The sequence below is a fragment of the Vidua macroura genome, chromosome 2, assembly GCF_024509145.1.
Source record: "Vidua macroura isolate BioBank_ID:100142 chromosome 2, ASM2450914v1, whole genome shotgun sequence".
Classification (NCBI taxonomy): Eukaryota; Metazoa; Chordata; class Aves; order Passeriformes; family Viduidae; genus Vidua; species Vidua macroura.
The window spans coordinates 69,358,512-69,373,837 of NC_071572.1; the positions used below are offsets into that span (position 1 = coordinate 69,358,512).

The 15,326-nt window shown below is 42.3% G+C and overlaps 1 protein-coding gene across 8 annotated transcripts in view; it reads right to left on the reverse strand.

Annotated features, from left to right (window-relative positions):
* Nucleotides 1-15,326, reverse strand: part of LSAMP (limbic system associated membrane protein) — an 889,023-nt gene that overhangs the window by 343,941 nt on the left and 529,756 nt on the right. For 4 of the 8 annotated variants that reach the window (XM_054002799.1, XM_054002788.1, XM_054002819.1 and 1 more), the window contains one exon: nucleotides 7,225-7,367. The exons of the other annotated variants lie outside the window; for them this stretch is intronic. In XM_054002799.1, the coding sequence (XP_053858774.1) occupies nucleotides 7,225-7,367 (143 nt within the window). The remainder of the gene's footprint in view (nucleotides 1-7,224; nucleotides 7,368-15,326) is intronic. 8 annotated transcript variants of the gene reach the window in all.

Sequence of the window (15,326 nt, forward strand, 5' to 3'; positions counted from 1 at the left end):
TTTCTTTTTTAAATGACTGACAACTATTTTTTTTCCCTCCCCATTCATAAGTGGTGCAAAGAAACCAATTACTGTGCACAATGCCAGCACCGGTGCTGTTGGCACATTAAGACTTTCCAGGCCCCTCTTTAGAAATACCTATCTCATGGATCCCATTTGTACAGCCTCTAAGATTGGTTACATTTTGGCAACTAATAAAAGACAGCCTTTACATTCAACTCACCTGTGCTCTGTTTAAGATTTCAATAAAGATCTGTCCAACTATGCCAAACAGAAGGCTTACCTACTCCTCTCATCACTTTCAGCAAGCCATGTCAGTCCAAATCTTCTTCAAACATGAAGTGAGAACAATATTCCCTCTTTCATGGCCATTAAAAATTAATTGAAAGGTGCACATGAAGAAGTTTGAAACTGGAAAGCACTCAACATTCTTAAAGATGGCATGAAGTTCAAAGAAACCCTGAAGAAAATAGTTTGCCACAGGCTTTTTTTTAGGTGGAATTTTGACCCTTGCATCAAAAAAACTGTTTACTCTCTAGGTCTGTGGCAAATAGAGTGTGGCTTATAAGCACTCGATATCTATAATGTAAATATGCTTTAGTTGAAAAGTATTCAGTGTTTGCTTTGTGCAGGCTCTTTATTCTTTCACTGGAAAAAATCAAAGCAACTTCCAGTAATAAGGCAATGATGTGACTAATATCTGTTGTGGATCATTTTCTTTTCCTCACTTGTTTCCCCAGATCAACTGCAGTACATTTGAGAGAGGAGAAAAAGGATTACTTGTTTGATTTTTTTTTTTTTTTCTAGCAGATCTTTTATATATTTTGCTGATTGTATACATGCAAATGATATTTGGAGAGAAAAAGTAGAGGAAGAGTATAACACTTAGAATTGAGACACTTGTAAGGGCCATTCACCCCATGGCTGCTGAAAAATTAATAGAAACCAACTAACTCATATCCTAACAAACTCTAACCTTTCAAGAGAAGCCCCTACTCTGCCCAAGAACGAGCAGGGTGGGAAGTGGCTTGTTCCTTGACAATATGGCAGGTGTACTGATTCTTCTTTCAGGACAATCATCAAAACCCTGATTGTGGCTTGATATTATGCAGGAAAAGCAAAGCTGATTTGGTTGCTTCAGCCTTTTCAGTCCTAAGTAAACAGATGTAGCTTTGGTCCAGCCCCTTGTTCACGTTCGACTCCCAGCCAGCTGCTTTTGACTCTGCTGTCAGCTCAACCAAGGGCTAAAAACTTGTGTCTCAATTGCAGCATAATGGAGTGGGAGACTTGTCTCTTGAGTTCATTTAAGGACTGCACAGAGATGCCAGAGATATTTACTCCTGTTCAAGTATCTCAGTGAGTCCTCCAGTTACATCCCTGAACAGCCATTAGTACAGGGAGCCATGTGGACCAGGCATCCCTAAAAGATCTAGTGCAATCAACGATGCTCAGATAACCTTGAGTAAACCAGAGCTCCAGGTACACCCTTTTGTGCTAATTTGAGAACACACTCTTTCCCTACAACACAATGGCATAGGGGATGTCTGCCATTTGCACCCAGGTTTATCTCAGTTTAGTGGCACCAGCAGAAAGTCTGGGCATCTTAGATGATTCAAGAATGAAGAGGGAGACTGACTGACTGAAGGATTGATCTGCCACTGTTACCATTAAACACACTTCCAAAGATCATCCTCTTAAACTGGATACTTTAATTTTATGCTCGAGTTTTGTATAATGTAGATTATACCAAGTTGTAAGTTAGCTTCTGATACATCTCTGAAGCTCAGATACAGCCTGTGGTGGGAAGAAAGACATATTTTACCTCAAAAGTCAGAGCTTTGCTCACTATTTGGTCTGAATAAAATAAACTCCAGCCCAGCCACCCTGAATTTTCACCTTTTAAATTTCTTTTTTTCCCTTTTTGATTTTTGACTAGCAAAACATATCTGCCCACCTAGAATAATGGGCAGAACAGAGGTTTAAAATACTCTGTCTTCACAAGCATGCAGTAATAAATGTTTTCTCTTTGCTAGGCTCTTTCTCCACTATTTTCTTTGAAAGCCAGCCAGCCTCTTTAGTCCATGGATTGGGTTGGCTAATTTGAGAGAGGCTGGAATAATTTCTTACATTAAGAAACTTAAGGTAAACAGGCTGAGCTCTCTCTTCCTTTTTCTCTTTCTTGACGGTTTCTTTAATCTACAACAAATGCCCTTTTGGACTGAAAGTCCTGGTTTTGAGTGCAGAGACATTGGAGGCCAGTGTGGAGAAATGAACTTGCAGAGTGCACATCTCCTAGTTAGAGATGTGGCAATGAGCCTGGACCTGGCAGTCAACCCCTAGGAATTGGGCATTGAGGCATTCTGGGAGAGTGCACCTCTGTAACGGGAAGTTTCAAGCTTCCCTCAGCTCTGGGCAGGCTTCCTGGTGCAGTAGGGATCACTGCAGTCCAGAGTGGCCTTTGGGCAGCCAAGTACTGCAGTTCTGTCATTCTCCTATGGCTTTTCTTCTCTTCCTCCTCACTTTTTATTCTAGCTTATTCTTTTGCAGGGAAAGGGAAGAATAGTCTAAGCCAACCACAAGGGCTTGGATCTAAGCAACCTGGAAACACAGGAAGAGGCAAAGACAAAACTTACACCCTGGCTCCTCAGGTCGGCTCCCAACATAAGTATTTTTCAGTATCGTCTGTCTTTGGAGAATACTGATTTTTTTTATCAGACTCTGCATTTGCAGCACTTTTCATTGTTTTCAAACAACTGTCCTGGAGGACAGTCTGGATCTATGATGTGCCTTGCAGTACAGGCCTTCAGACTTCTGTGGCTGATTTGGGGAATACACTAGGCATTAGAAAGACTTCAGAATTTTTTTTTACTTGCAAAAGGGCAAATGCCAGCTTGAAAGACACAGATTCCTATAAAAGCTCTATTGCTTCTGGATATACTACACCCTGGTTCCAGCAGTGCTAAGAAATAAAATAAAATAAAATAAATCAAACACATTAAACAGACTTCCTTGTCAGGAAACCAATATCACAAAGCCAGTGTTCCAGGAAAATGTGAAGTACTTTAATTACGTAGGTCTGTTTTAAGAGCATTTCAGCATCTCTCATGCACAAGACAGTCTGTGGCTCTACTTCTACCTCCAGTGGTCTCATTACACAAACAGAGCTTGGTCTTCTGCACTGTGCTACAACTGTTCCACAGAAAAAAAAAATCCCTTCAAGCACCTTTGCCAGTATCAGGCTGCTCAGAGCTGTTCCCAGGTAAACCAGAAAAGCAGTTATAAAGTTTATTGGAAAGATATTTCCTTTTCCTGTATGACCACTCATTTTATTTTTTCAGGTAGTGTACTGTAAACAAGGCTTCCACTCAATAACACTAAACAGGCAAGGAATAACAGCAACGTCCTACAGGAAGAGAGGAAGGCACAAATAGACACTACTGCAGATTTCACACAAAAAACCAAAAAGTTGCATGCCAGCAGCTAAAATTTTGCATTGCAACAAGATAAAATGTGTAACAAAGGGAAAGAGTTGCAACAGTATTTAAAAACAAGAAAAAAAAGGCAAAGGCAGGTGCATTGTATGTAAAACATACTCAACAATTAAACCATGAGATTATGAGGAAAATATTTCAGAAAGCAGGAGAAGTGTCACACTGCATTAACAGCTAACAGTGCACTGGAGCACATCTTCTAAGCATCCAGTAAAGACTATAAAACTTTTCAGCTTTCACTTATCAAAGTGATAATCTTTGGTTACAAACCACTTTTTTTCTTTCTTTCTTTCTTTTATTTTCTTTTTTTGTTATACCCCAGTGCAGCTCTACCTTATTCCTTTGCAAAAGAACTGAAAGAGCTATGATAAATATCAGCTCCTCGCACAGGTCTCTGTGGGTACTGAGTCTGAAGCCTAATTATGTCAATTTAAGTGTCAGTATTGTTAACTTATTTGCAGCCATTCATTTCAACAGAAACAGCTGTCTTCCCTAGAATAATGGGCAGAGTTTCTGACTGAGGACAGAGCACAAATAGAATAATTGACAGTGTTGTCCCACTCCTCCAACTCTGGGGAGAAGCCAAGGTAGGTGGGAGCACGACTAAGAAAACCTAATGGCAAGTACATTGGTATGGAAACCTTTGCTATTCAGTTGTCATGCAGCATTACAGACACTGTGCAATTGTTCTGCCAGTGTACCTGTGCAGCACACTGATGGCTGGGTCTCAAAGGAGCATGTGGTGCCTGTCCTTACTAATATCTTATAATGCCTTCCTTCTTGCTCAGGTACTGGAGGTCAACCTTAGCAGTCCAAAGATCCCATGCATTTGTTTGGATACTGCATGCTGGCTGGCAAGTTTGTTGACTAGAGAGCAAGCAGGTATTTAATAAATCCTATTATTTGCTTTGGCACTGCCTGAACTTGATGCCAATTATCTTCACATGTTAAGCTCCAACACTCTCCTATATCCAAGTATCTTAGTAATGCAAGACATGAGTAATGAAAACAGCCAGGCATCACTTCTAACATTCAAAAGGGTCAGGCCTGAACACTCGCTGACCTTTATGAAGACAAAGCCACAGATTAGATCAGACCTTTGTCCCACCCCAGAGAGAAAGAAAAAAAAAAAAATCAGTGCCATAGACTTTAAGAGAAACAGCCCTGAAGCTCTCCAAGATGGTGAGCCACCTCCCTTGCACTGTGCCTACACCCTGCCTAGCACACAGTGGTCCTTGCACCTGCCTGTCCTTCTTCCTGAAGTGGTAATGCAAACATGCTAATATAAGGTGCCACTAAGCAATCCCATCAGCTGTGCTCTCCTACAGGGCACTGAATACAGAAAGCACATCAGAAGTGTTCTTTCTGTCCTTCAACAAGGCTCAAGTGTCAAGCAATGTACATCTTGATAAGCCAAAATTACAGTGAAGGGAACCTACCTCAGCCCTGATACATCAGAGCTCACCTCCCTTCCTTCCTCCTCCCAGCACCAGTCCAGGTAATTAACAGGGTGACTGACACTAAGACACTCCTCTCCACACAGATTTTGGATGCCTTTTAAGAGGTTATTATAGCCAAAGGCACTGGCAATGTCATTCACAGCAGCTATTCACTAGACTGGGCACGTGGTCTGACTCTTGGAGACTGCTCTGTGCAGGGCAGGGAGCTGGACTCAATAATCCTTGCAGGTCCCTTCCAACTCAGTGTATTCTGTGATTCTGTAACTGGGGATTTAAGGTGAAATTACCTCTTCAATTCAATGTGATTCCACAGCACACCTGCACTGTGTAGTTGGCTTTGCAATTCTGGGGGTAGAGCAGTCCCAGTGTCTTATTTCTGAACAACTCTGCTCTGTGTGCAATTCTGACAGACAAAGAAACTGAACTGCTATTCTGTGTCACCTGGATTTGCTGTGTCCTAATTTTTTCTACAAGATACACAAGGTTTCTTTCAAACTAATTGCATCTGCAAAACACGTTCTTTAGCTTGTAGATGTGATGGAAATAAGTTTTGTGCGTCAACAGTTCTGTTAGGTGGAGTCATCCATTGTCAGTGACAGACAACTTTTGTATTAAATCAGAGTACACGATTTTACGGAGGACCAAGCAGAACAGAGATCAAGCACTTCCTTCACTGATTTATAAAAATGTACATTTTGGACTTGCAGAAAATAAAAATAAATTTTCCCTGAAATTCAAATAGATGATTTCTCAGGAGACCATAATATTTAAAAAGAAAAATACAACTAGACTTGAGAACAAAACCAAGTATTTTCATTGTAGCACTGACTTGAAAAATCAATATCTCTGTCTAAAACTCTTCTTGAAAAATACTAAGCCATGCTGGCAGGGCAATGAGTTGCCAAATGCCCTCAACTGGAGGAGGCTTTATTGTAGGGATACTTTCAGCTGGTGCAGAGTTGAATCCAACATCAGTGAATTCCCTCTGCAATCCCAGGCTAAGGGGAGCACGGGAGGTGAGACAGGGTGCAGCTGCAAGGAGCACTATCACTCTTGGGCTCAGTTTGTTTGTCATTAGGGGCCACATGGCAGAGTTTAAAGGAACTCAAAGGTTAATATTGCCTCAAGCTGCTTTTCAATTCTCCGTGGGGGCTTGCATAGGGTTGATGCCTAAGCCAAGGAACCAACACCCAGCTCTTTGCTAACATCATCCTCAGCTGCAGACTCCGGCCAGAGTCTGGCTATGGAAAATCCATAGCAGAGAGTGCCTTTGTGTAGCATGCCTGTCAGTCAGGCTTGAACAGAAGGGAAAAATTCAACTTCTCATAACTTGACTGGTGTCTCTCACCAAGTCAGAAGCAGACTTGTGCCTCATCTTTCTTAATTCTCTTTTACATTTCTAGCCATAGCGCCGTTTCCTTACACAGCTTCTAAAGTCACTGCAACCAGCTAGAATAAACCAAGCCTTTTCAGAGCTGCAGTCACAGAAGGCTGAATTTTATTTCCTTTTAGTCATGGAAAAATATTCAGGATCATCAGTGCCAACTCTAAACAGAAAAAAAAGTGAGAGTCACCTTTGCAGTGAGGCAGTTTAGGTTTATTTGGCTTATTTTAAGGATTAGAGAAAGCAAATAATTTCCAGCTCAAACAGTTACTGCAGTTACTGCCACAGAATTTTAATGCTAATATCAACATTCTTAATTTAATTTCACTTTTTTATTTTAAATGAGGTCCTGAATGTAAAAACCTGAGGGTTTACTCCCAGATGGGGAGTAACTGGAGTTTTCATTCATTTTAGTGAAATAATTGATGTTATAGCACTAAGGATACAGAGAATAAGTTAATGGAGGGGGCAAGGGTGTGGCAGTGAGTGGGAAAGCTGTGCTTTCTTTTATCTTTTATCCCAAAGGACAATATTGTCTCCTGGGCTGGGATGCAGAAATACATGCCCATAACTGGCTGGAAAAATAGAAGGGTTAAATAGAAGAGTTCTAGCCCCCAATACTTGGGCTGAAGAGTTAATGACGGCAGAGTGGGGCGTAGGTAAAGTGGGAGGAAACACTGGAACTGCTGTAAATGTGAATTTTACCTACAGAGCAAAGTCTCTCTCTCTCTCTCTGTGTGGATCAAGTCACCTTTTTGACATAACCTTTCCTTATTAAAATTCTTCATTGTCCCTGTGCATGATCTTGTCTTCTGCTTAGAAGAGACAGAAAACCTAGAACCTATTTTCTTTGTGCCTGCTGGGGATTGTCAGGGGAGGATGCATTTACCAGTGCTTACAAGAAGTGAAATTGCATCAAATGGGTCCTTGGTACAGCAGGAAGAAGTGCCAGGCCATGCACACTTCCAGCAGGAAATTCTAGGTGGCCAGGTATGGGTAATCATGTTTGACTGAAGTAAGCCTGTGCTGGACCTGTAATAGCAATACAGAGGATCAGACTACCACAAACATAAATTTTTGTTCTCTGTACAGCATATATCCACAGGTTTCCTCTGCAAACAAATGAAAATCCTGTGACTACCAGGTCACCTTAATATAGAGTCCATTCTGTTTTCTGCTTGATCCCTTCTGTTGCCTTGAAGATTTCAGCTAGCAGAGATGACGTATTTGCCCTTTCTTCACACAGCAGCTTGGGAACACAGCTCATTCTCAGCATTGCATTAAATCAGAAGCAAACATGGGCACTGGGAACAAGTATCCCAGAAGTTACAGAAGGGACTCACACTCTCCATCAGTGGAGAAAACATCTTGGTCAAATTTTCAGAGCGCTGTCTTTCTGTGGGCTTTCCTTCCCTGAAAGAAGTAGGGGGTAGCAAAAGGAACTGAAATCTCTTGGGGAAATGAGAGAGGAGTCCCATGGACACAATCTCAAGAGAGAACAAAGAACAAGGGGCAGAAGAGAGGAGACCTATAAAATATAATCCTCCCAAGTGGGACTCATGGGGGCCATTTATTCCACAGAGTGATATTTACTGCCTTCCCACAATGTTTGCACTCACTGGCTTCTCTGGCTAGCTAGACTGCTGTGTCAACATCTGCAGGTGTGAGCATGTGCCTATGTGCAGGGAAAGGGAAACAGGAGAGAAAAAAATAAAAGGAAAAATGGTTTTGCTTTTTGCCTTTTTCTGTGCTTTTTACCTTCTGCAGAATAGAAACCTTTCTGTGCTGATACCAGGAGAAGATTCCTAATGATTAATTGATTTTGCTGTCAAATGCAGCAAGTATGTGCACGAGCTGTGCATATGCGAGGGGCATTGGCTATTTTTTCCCTAACAGTAAAACTTTTTTACTCCCCTGATTCCCAACCACCTGCAAAACCCACATGCATGAACAAGGAGAGGAAGAGAAGCAAACAAAAAAAAGTGTAAAAACCCTGAGACATCAGGAACACAGCCCACCCCATAATTCTGGGGAAATGCACAATTTGTCTTGACCTTTAGAGGTTTTCAGGCTTGAAGGAAATGCAAAAGCTGAGAGAACCTTGCAAAGCTTCACTGCTGCCTGATTACAGCTTCCCCTGTGCACTTTTCTCAGCAGTGTTTCTCATCTCACACAGCCTCACACATGTCCTTGCAGAAGCATAATATTTCTTCACTTGGTACTGCAGAAAATGCTTCAGGTTCAAATCCTACGTTGTTACCTTCAGCCATGCCACGAACAACATTCTCTTCATCTCATGAACTCAAATATTTTATTAAGGCCAGCAACAGCCCACTGCAAAGAACTAAACATGGTTTTCTGCTCTGCCTTCCTTCAAAAAGATGAAGCTCTAGCTTCATCTTGGCAGACATCCCTGAGAAGCCAACCTCGTCCATTTTTGCTGGTGATCACAAGCACCTTCAACCTCTGGTGTCCCAGCTATCATGTAATGATTCTCATGACAGCTCTGCTAGGCAAAGTAGAGTTAAGTGATCATTCCTGGAAAGCCAGTTGCTAAATCCCTAAACAGACCTTGAAGATGTAGCAGTCATAAAACCTCCACCTGGCTTCTGCTCCAAAACCATTTGGCACCTAAGGTAATTCTACTGGTGATCTTTATGCTCACACATTATTGAAACACCTATATTACTGCAACTAAGCACATGTATAGCCATTTAAAACTGGCAGATGCTCAGAACTTCCTTCACAGATACACCCTGGCTAAATCTGCATGCAAGATACTCCTCCTCTACCTCACCTTCTGGGTGTTAGAGGCAGTGCTCTAAATCTTTCCATACTGTTCATTTAAGACCATTTCCTGAGGATGCCCATCCAGTGGCACCTTGACACACTTGAGGGGTGGGCCCACGCAAATCTCATGAAGTTCAACAAGGCTGAGTGCAAGCTGCTGCACCTAGGCTGAGAAAACCCCAAGCACAAATACAGGCTAGGCAGAGAATGGATTGAGAGCAGCCCTGAGCAGAAAGACTCAGTCCTGATGGACAAGAAGCTCACCAGGACTGGCAACATGTTTGTGCAGCCCAGAAATCCAACAGCATCCTGGCTGTATCAAAAGAAGCATGGCCAGCAGGACGAGGGAGGGGATCCTCCTGCTCTATCACTCTAATATGCTCTCATGAGACCCAGCCTGGAAAACTGTCCCATTCTGAGGCCCCCAGCATGAGGAGAATATGAACCTGTTGAAGTGAGTCTGGAGGAGGGAAACAAAAGGTGGTCAGAGGGCTGGAGCACCTCTCCTATGAAGACGAGCTGAGAGAGTTGGGGCTGTTGTACCTGGAAAGAAAAGGCTCCAGGGAGACCTTATAGCAGCTTGCCAATACCTGAAGGGGGCCAGATTAGATGATGGAAAGAAATTCTTCATTGTGAGGGTGGTGAGGCACTGGAATAGATTTGGATGCCCTATCCTGAAAGTGTTCAAGGCCAGACTGGATGGGGCTTTGAGCAGCCTGGCCTAATGGGAAGTGTCCCTCCCCATGTCAGGGGACTGAAACAAGATGATCTTTGAGGTCCCCTTCCAACACAAACCATTCTATGATTCTATGATCACTCCTACCCTCTCCTGACCAGAGAATCTGAGTGTTCAAAAGCATACTCCCTTAAGAAATGTTATATGCTTTAAGGATGTTATATGTATTCACATTTTAGTCTTGCATCCAATATGTAATATGAATAAAAGTTGATCAACTCAAGAAAGTTGAATGTTTTATTTTTCATAAGGACATTGCTATTTCCAAGGGTAGAAACAGGGATATAACAAAAGTGTAAGAAAAAAAATAGACCTTATTTCCACTGAGAACTCCAATTTCTACATTTAGATTTATCATTCAGTAATGAAAAAGAAGCATTTCACATGACATTTTTATTATGTTAAATTTGTTAAAAGGAAAATTTTATAATAGAGCTAACACTAAGTGGATGGAGTTTTGTCATAAAAATAAGAATAAAAAAGACTTGGGAAATTGTCCTATTTTTTCTAAGGGCACTAAAAAAAAGTCCCAATTCCTATAGACTGCAGACTACAGGACAGTAGCAGACAATGTTGCAGACAAAGACTAAATAACCTCAGATCTGTTAAAAATCGACATGTGCTAACTTCCTAAGTGATCTAAGTGTATCATTATTGTAGATGATATTTTTGTTTTTCTAGAAATTGGATGTCATGTTCCACACTCATTTCAACTACTTGTGTGCAAGGTTTGGAGGAGTGTGAATTCAGAACAGAACTTAATCTCCAATTACCTTCCAGCCCCTTCAAGCAGAACCTCACTATCTCATTTTAGTGGTTGAAACTCTAATGCATTTATACAGTCCCCAGCATCCTAGACTCAATAATATTTATATGTTTGCAAGCCTTCTTCTGATCTAAGAGAATGTTACAAATCTCCATTTCACAAACAGCAAGATAAAGTTCCAAAAAAGTAAATAAGTCATCCAAGAACTAAAAAAGACCATACGGACCCAGGTCCTCCAAATCTCAGTTCGTGCCCTGACCATCATATTGTCCCACCCCACACTGTGCAGTCTTGTATAGGAGCATCCTTACTCCACGTGGGCAGTGATAGCAGCTATCTAAATATTTAGTATTTCTTCTTTGATGGGAGGATATTCATCCAAATATGAGGGAGTGGGAAAAGAAGAGGAGAAAGAAGGGGAGAACCTTCTTCTCTTAAAATTCTATGTAAGTCACAGAGCAGAGGCAATCAATCAGGCTAGAGAGGAAAAAAGATTTTCATTGCAGAGAGAAGTCTAAAGACAGAAGTGCCTTGGGTGTAGGGTTCCAGTGCTGCAGGGTTCAGGATTTTTGGCTTTTCCTGCAAATATACTGCCCAATGGAAACAGGTTTTCATTGTGGAAAATCTTTATGGAACTCTCAGAGTGGATAATTCCACTTTGGGAAAAAAAGAGGGAGGAGAAGGAAAACAAGCCAGCTTCTCTGCTCTCAGCTGATGTTTCAGCTTCTAAGCATTTGCACTTGAAAGTCTTTGAGCATCTTTGAAGTTAGATGTGAGAGATTTTCAGACCACTTTCTCTACCGATGCTCTGAGGACCCCAAATTTTACAAGGTGGTTTCTAAAATAAATTTGTCTCCATAGCATCCTCAGTTCACCCCACTGAGGTATATAACCACCCAGTCTCTACAATTCTACCTGCAATAATTCTCTCCCAAAAACTCCTAGATATCCAACTTCCAGAATTCAGATACTCCATGCAGAAAGTCATTTTCATCCTAGAAGTCATTGGAGGTAAACATGTATTACCCTACACTTCAGAAGTTTTGAATTTGGTCTTTCGGATAAACTGTACTCTTTTTAATGAGTTATGAAAACACACAGACTGTGATGTCTGGCTACAGGTGGCCACTTAGGAGCCCTAAAGAACATAAAATCAGTGTAAGTGGTATTCAAGGAATAAAACTCAGTCATCAAAATCTAGAGCTGGCTACCTATATAGATAAATTTGATGCAGATTTAAAATACCTCATGATAAGGAATAACTTGTCCATGGCCATGTGGCATTCAACACAATGAGTTACTGAATTATCAGTTCTGTGCACTGAGCAATCCCACCACAGTCCATGTCTTCTGCTCCCGCACATGCAGGCTCTTCTTTCTTTTCAACAAGGCAATGCGCTAGCCCAGTTATGCAACACAAGCCTTCTGTTTTTCCCTCCTTCAAGGCCCCATACTCTATTTTGCAACACAGTCAAAGAGCAAAGAGAACAAGCAAACCAAGAGGACAGCACAGCTATAAAATTATCCCACAGCCTTTAAAATTTCAGCCAGTCTTTGTCTCCTGCAGCAGAGCAAATTCCACATGCCCTCCCAGCGCTGCAGAGAGGAGTATTAACCTATTGGCAGGTATAGCCCAGTTTCTTTTGCAGAACCCAGCTGTGATGAATAAATAAATCACCTGCGGCCATTTATGTGCAAATAACCTGTGCCAAGGGGCCGTTTGGAAGAAAAGCTTCGATCTGTGTTCAGAGCAGCACTGGCGTAATGGGAGCAAATAAACACGGCGTGCTGTCCTCCCTGTTCTCTCTGCTCCCACAGCGCTTTTGTAACACAGCACTTTCCCTTGCTGTGTTAAGGCTGAGAAGCAGCATTTTGCATTAAGTAGTCGGCTGTTACAGAAGAGAAAGAGCCACAAAGTGCACTTAACAAAACCCACCCTCTACTCCAGAGCTGGGATGTTAAAGCCAGAGAAGAGTGAACGTGCCTCATTTCCCCATCTGTAACCAATTCCCTTGACAGGCCTCATTAAAAAGCCAACCCGTTCTGACACTCCCACTCGCAGAGGAGCCCTGTGACACAGTTATTAAATAAAGTGCACTGACTTTCATTGTGGATGGGGATTGCTTAACGTAAGTGCAGCACTCAGAGATTGAGCAGAAGAGGACACATGGAAGGTCTGAGCCTATGGATTCTTTCTTGATGGGCACCCACTCTTCTCCACTGCTGAAATCAAAGTCCTTCACAGCTCCAGGCTCTTCTCATTTTCTTTCAAATCTTGACTCTGAAGAAGCTAAATTCAAAATAATTACCCCACCAGTCTCAGGAATTTCACTCCCTGCAAGTTTAACAAGTGTGCTCACTCCATCCACTATAAACGCAGGGATCCTATGCACACACATCCTCCCAAGCAAGTCTCTTCCCCCCCCCCCCCCTCCCCCCCACCCAAAGCTGACTGCATAGCAAAAAAACCTCCACTTTCCATCAAAATTTTTTTTTACATTTTAAAACCACTTGTGCTTTGGCTGTGCTCATACCGCTGGTGTGACTGCTTTCCACAAATATTCTGGTGGGCAACCTCTCAACAAGTTAATTCCTGGAAACATGAATTACCAGAAGATATGCAACAGAAAGGTAATTCCATAACCCATGGGTAGCTGCTCTGCCCATTTTCTCCCCCAGTGTTACTCTGTGAGAGGGATGGTATGGAAGGTATCCACAAGATCTCCTTTCATATCCATATAGTAAACTTTTGTTATCAGACCAAGAGGTATACACACATTGCCTAGGGGGTTTCAAATCAAGAGAATCATCCCAGCAGATTTCAAGATGTTTCTGACTATTTCCAACTGCTTATTTGTCAAGTTCGGCAATATCCACTCCCTCAATATGCACCAGACAATCACCAGCAATGAGAAGTACCAAATGCTTCTCATGGACCTGGATCCCTTCCTAAATGGAAGTTGAGGCTGTGCTGCTGAACAAAGCACAGTCAATCTCCACCCTGCCTGAGCAGCAACCCAGCAGCCCCTAACTTGGACTTCTGTTCATTCCTCACCCAGTGCAGATCAGCCACCTTCCTTCCCTTAACCCCCACCAAATTACATGGCTGCAAGGGGCAGAAAAAATAGGGGAAATAACTTCCTTTGCAAAAGCTGAGGGGTCTGTATCTGCCTTACCCTCAAACACAGCCTGCCAAACCAGACCATCAGCACCACAGCCTGCTCAAATCTGCAGATCTCCTGCTGCCCTAAGCACATATGTATGGGGCCAGGGCTCTCTCTGTGACAGTACACTTAACAAACTTGGAAGGGGCCAGGCAGGGGGAGATGTGTTTCTCCTCCTCCTTTCTCCAAGGAGCATACCCCACTCCACTTGCACTCATAAATTTATCAGGTAGCTCAAAAAAAATTCAGGGTGTATGGGGAATAAAGACAATGGTATCTCTGAAGTATTTTCCTGTGCTGATCTCATATCCCTACCAGTATTCCCCCAGGCAGAAAGTTTTTCAATGTACAAAACGTATTGTTAAAAAAACCCCAGTACATAAAAGTAAAAAACCTAGCTTTTAAAAAACTATTTTCAAACTTTATCCATGTCAGAAGTGATATTTATTATAAACTTTTTCATTCCCCTTTTTTTTTTAATTTAACGCTTAACAACAAGTAAGTAGAGTAGACTGAAAAAATCCCAAAACTACACGTCCCGATTCTGTATGGGATTAACTAGCAAAAAACCCCTGGAGGGCAGCATGTGATCCAGTTGGGCTCCACTGACTCACTCCCAGCCTAAGTAAGCATTACAGAAGCCACGGCAAATTGGGCTCTGCTCTCAGTTATAAAGGGAGCTGCATGACTTCCCCAGTTCCCAGAAGCTGCTAAAATTCTGCCAAGAGAGTGTCTTCCTAATTTGCATTACCTTGGCCATTTACAATTCATCCAAACAGAGCTGGCAATTAGTGGTTGTTGGTAAACTCTGCACTGAGCTCCAAACAGTGCTTTCCTGCTCTGGCGCTCTCTATTTACAAATTCTTGCAGTTATGGGTATATTAGAGAACCAGGTTTGACAGTTTCTGTCCCATGAAGTTGCAGTTTTCCCCAGTTACGGCAGATAATGAGAGGACCAAGCTCACTAAAACACACAGTCCTGTGACCCGAGGACTCCTATGCCCAATTTGTGGAAGAACAGTGAACATCACAATATGCATATTGAGTGAATAGGTGCAGAGCTACCAAGCTGACTGGGCTGAGTTGGGGGAGGATGCAGTGTTTTGCAGGAAAACTAAACTGCCTCTTTACTACAGATGGAAAAAAAAAACCATCTTGAAGCATCACAGGATCATCTAATCCTTACCAGGACTAGCCTATGACAGCTGGGGAGAATTATCAATAGCTTCTCTTCCAAGCCCTGAAGCCTGAGTAGCTGGGAGGTAGCAGCAGGACACAATGAAAGGTGAGGAGGGGGAGTGGGTGGGAGCCAAATGGGAATGTCAGTTGTGAAGGGAGTGTTCTAATGCATATCAAGACATAAATGTAGATGGACAGCTCTTACATTATCTAACCACTGCTCTCCTCACTGTGCAGCATCCTGCATGGTAGCCCTTTCATCACTTTGCTCTGAAAGCCTCTCCTCTGTGTGTCCTGCCTTTTGAACAGGCTCCTTGCATCTATCTGCCTCATTTACTCCCCTTCTCAGTTCAGTT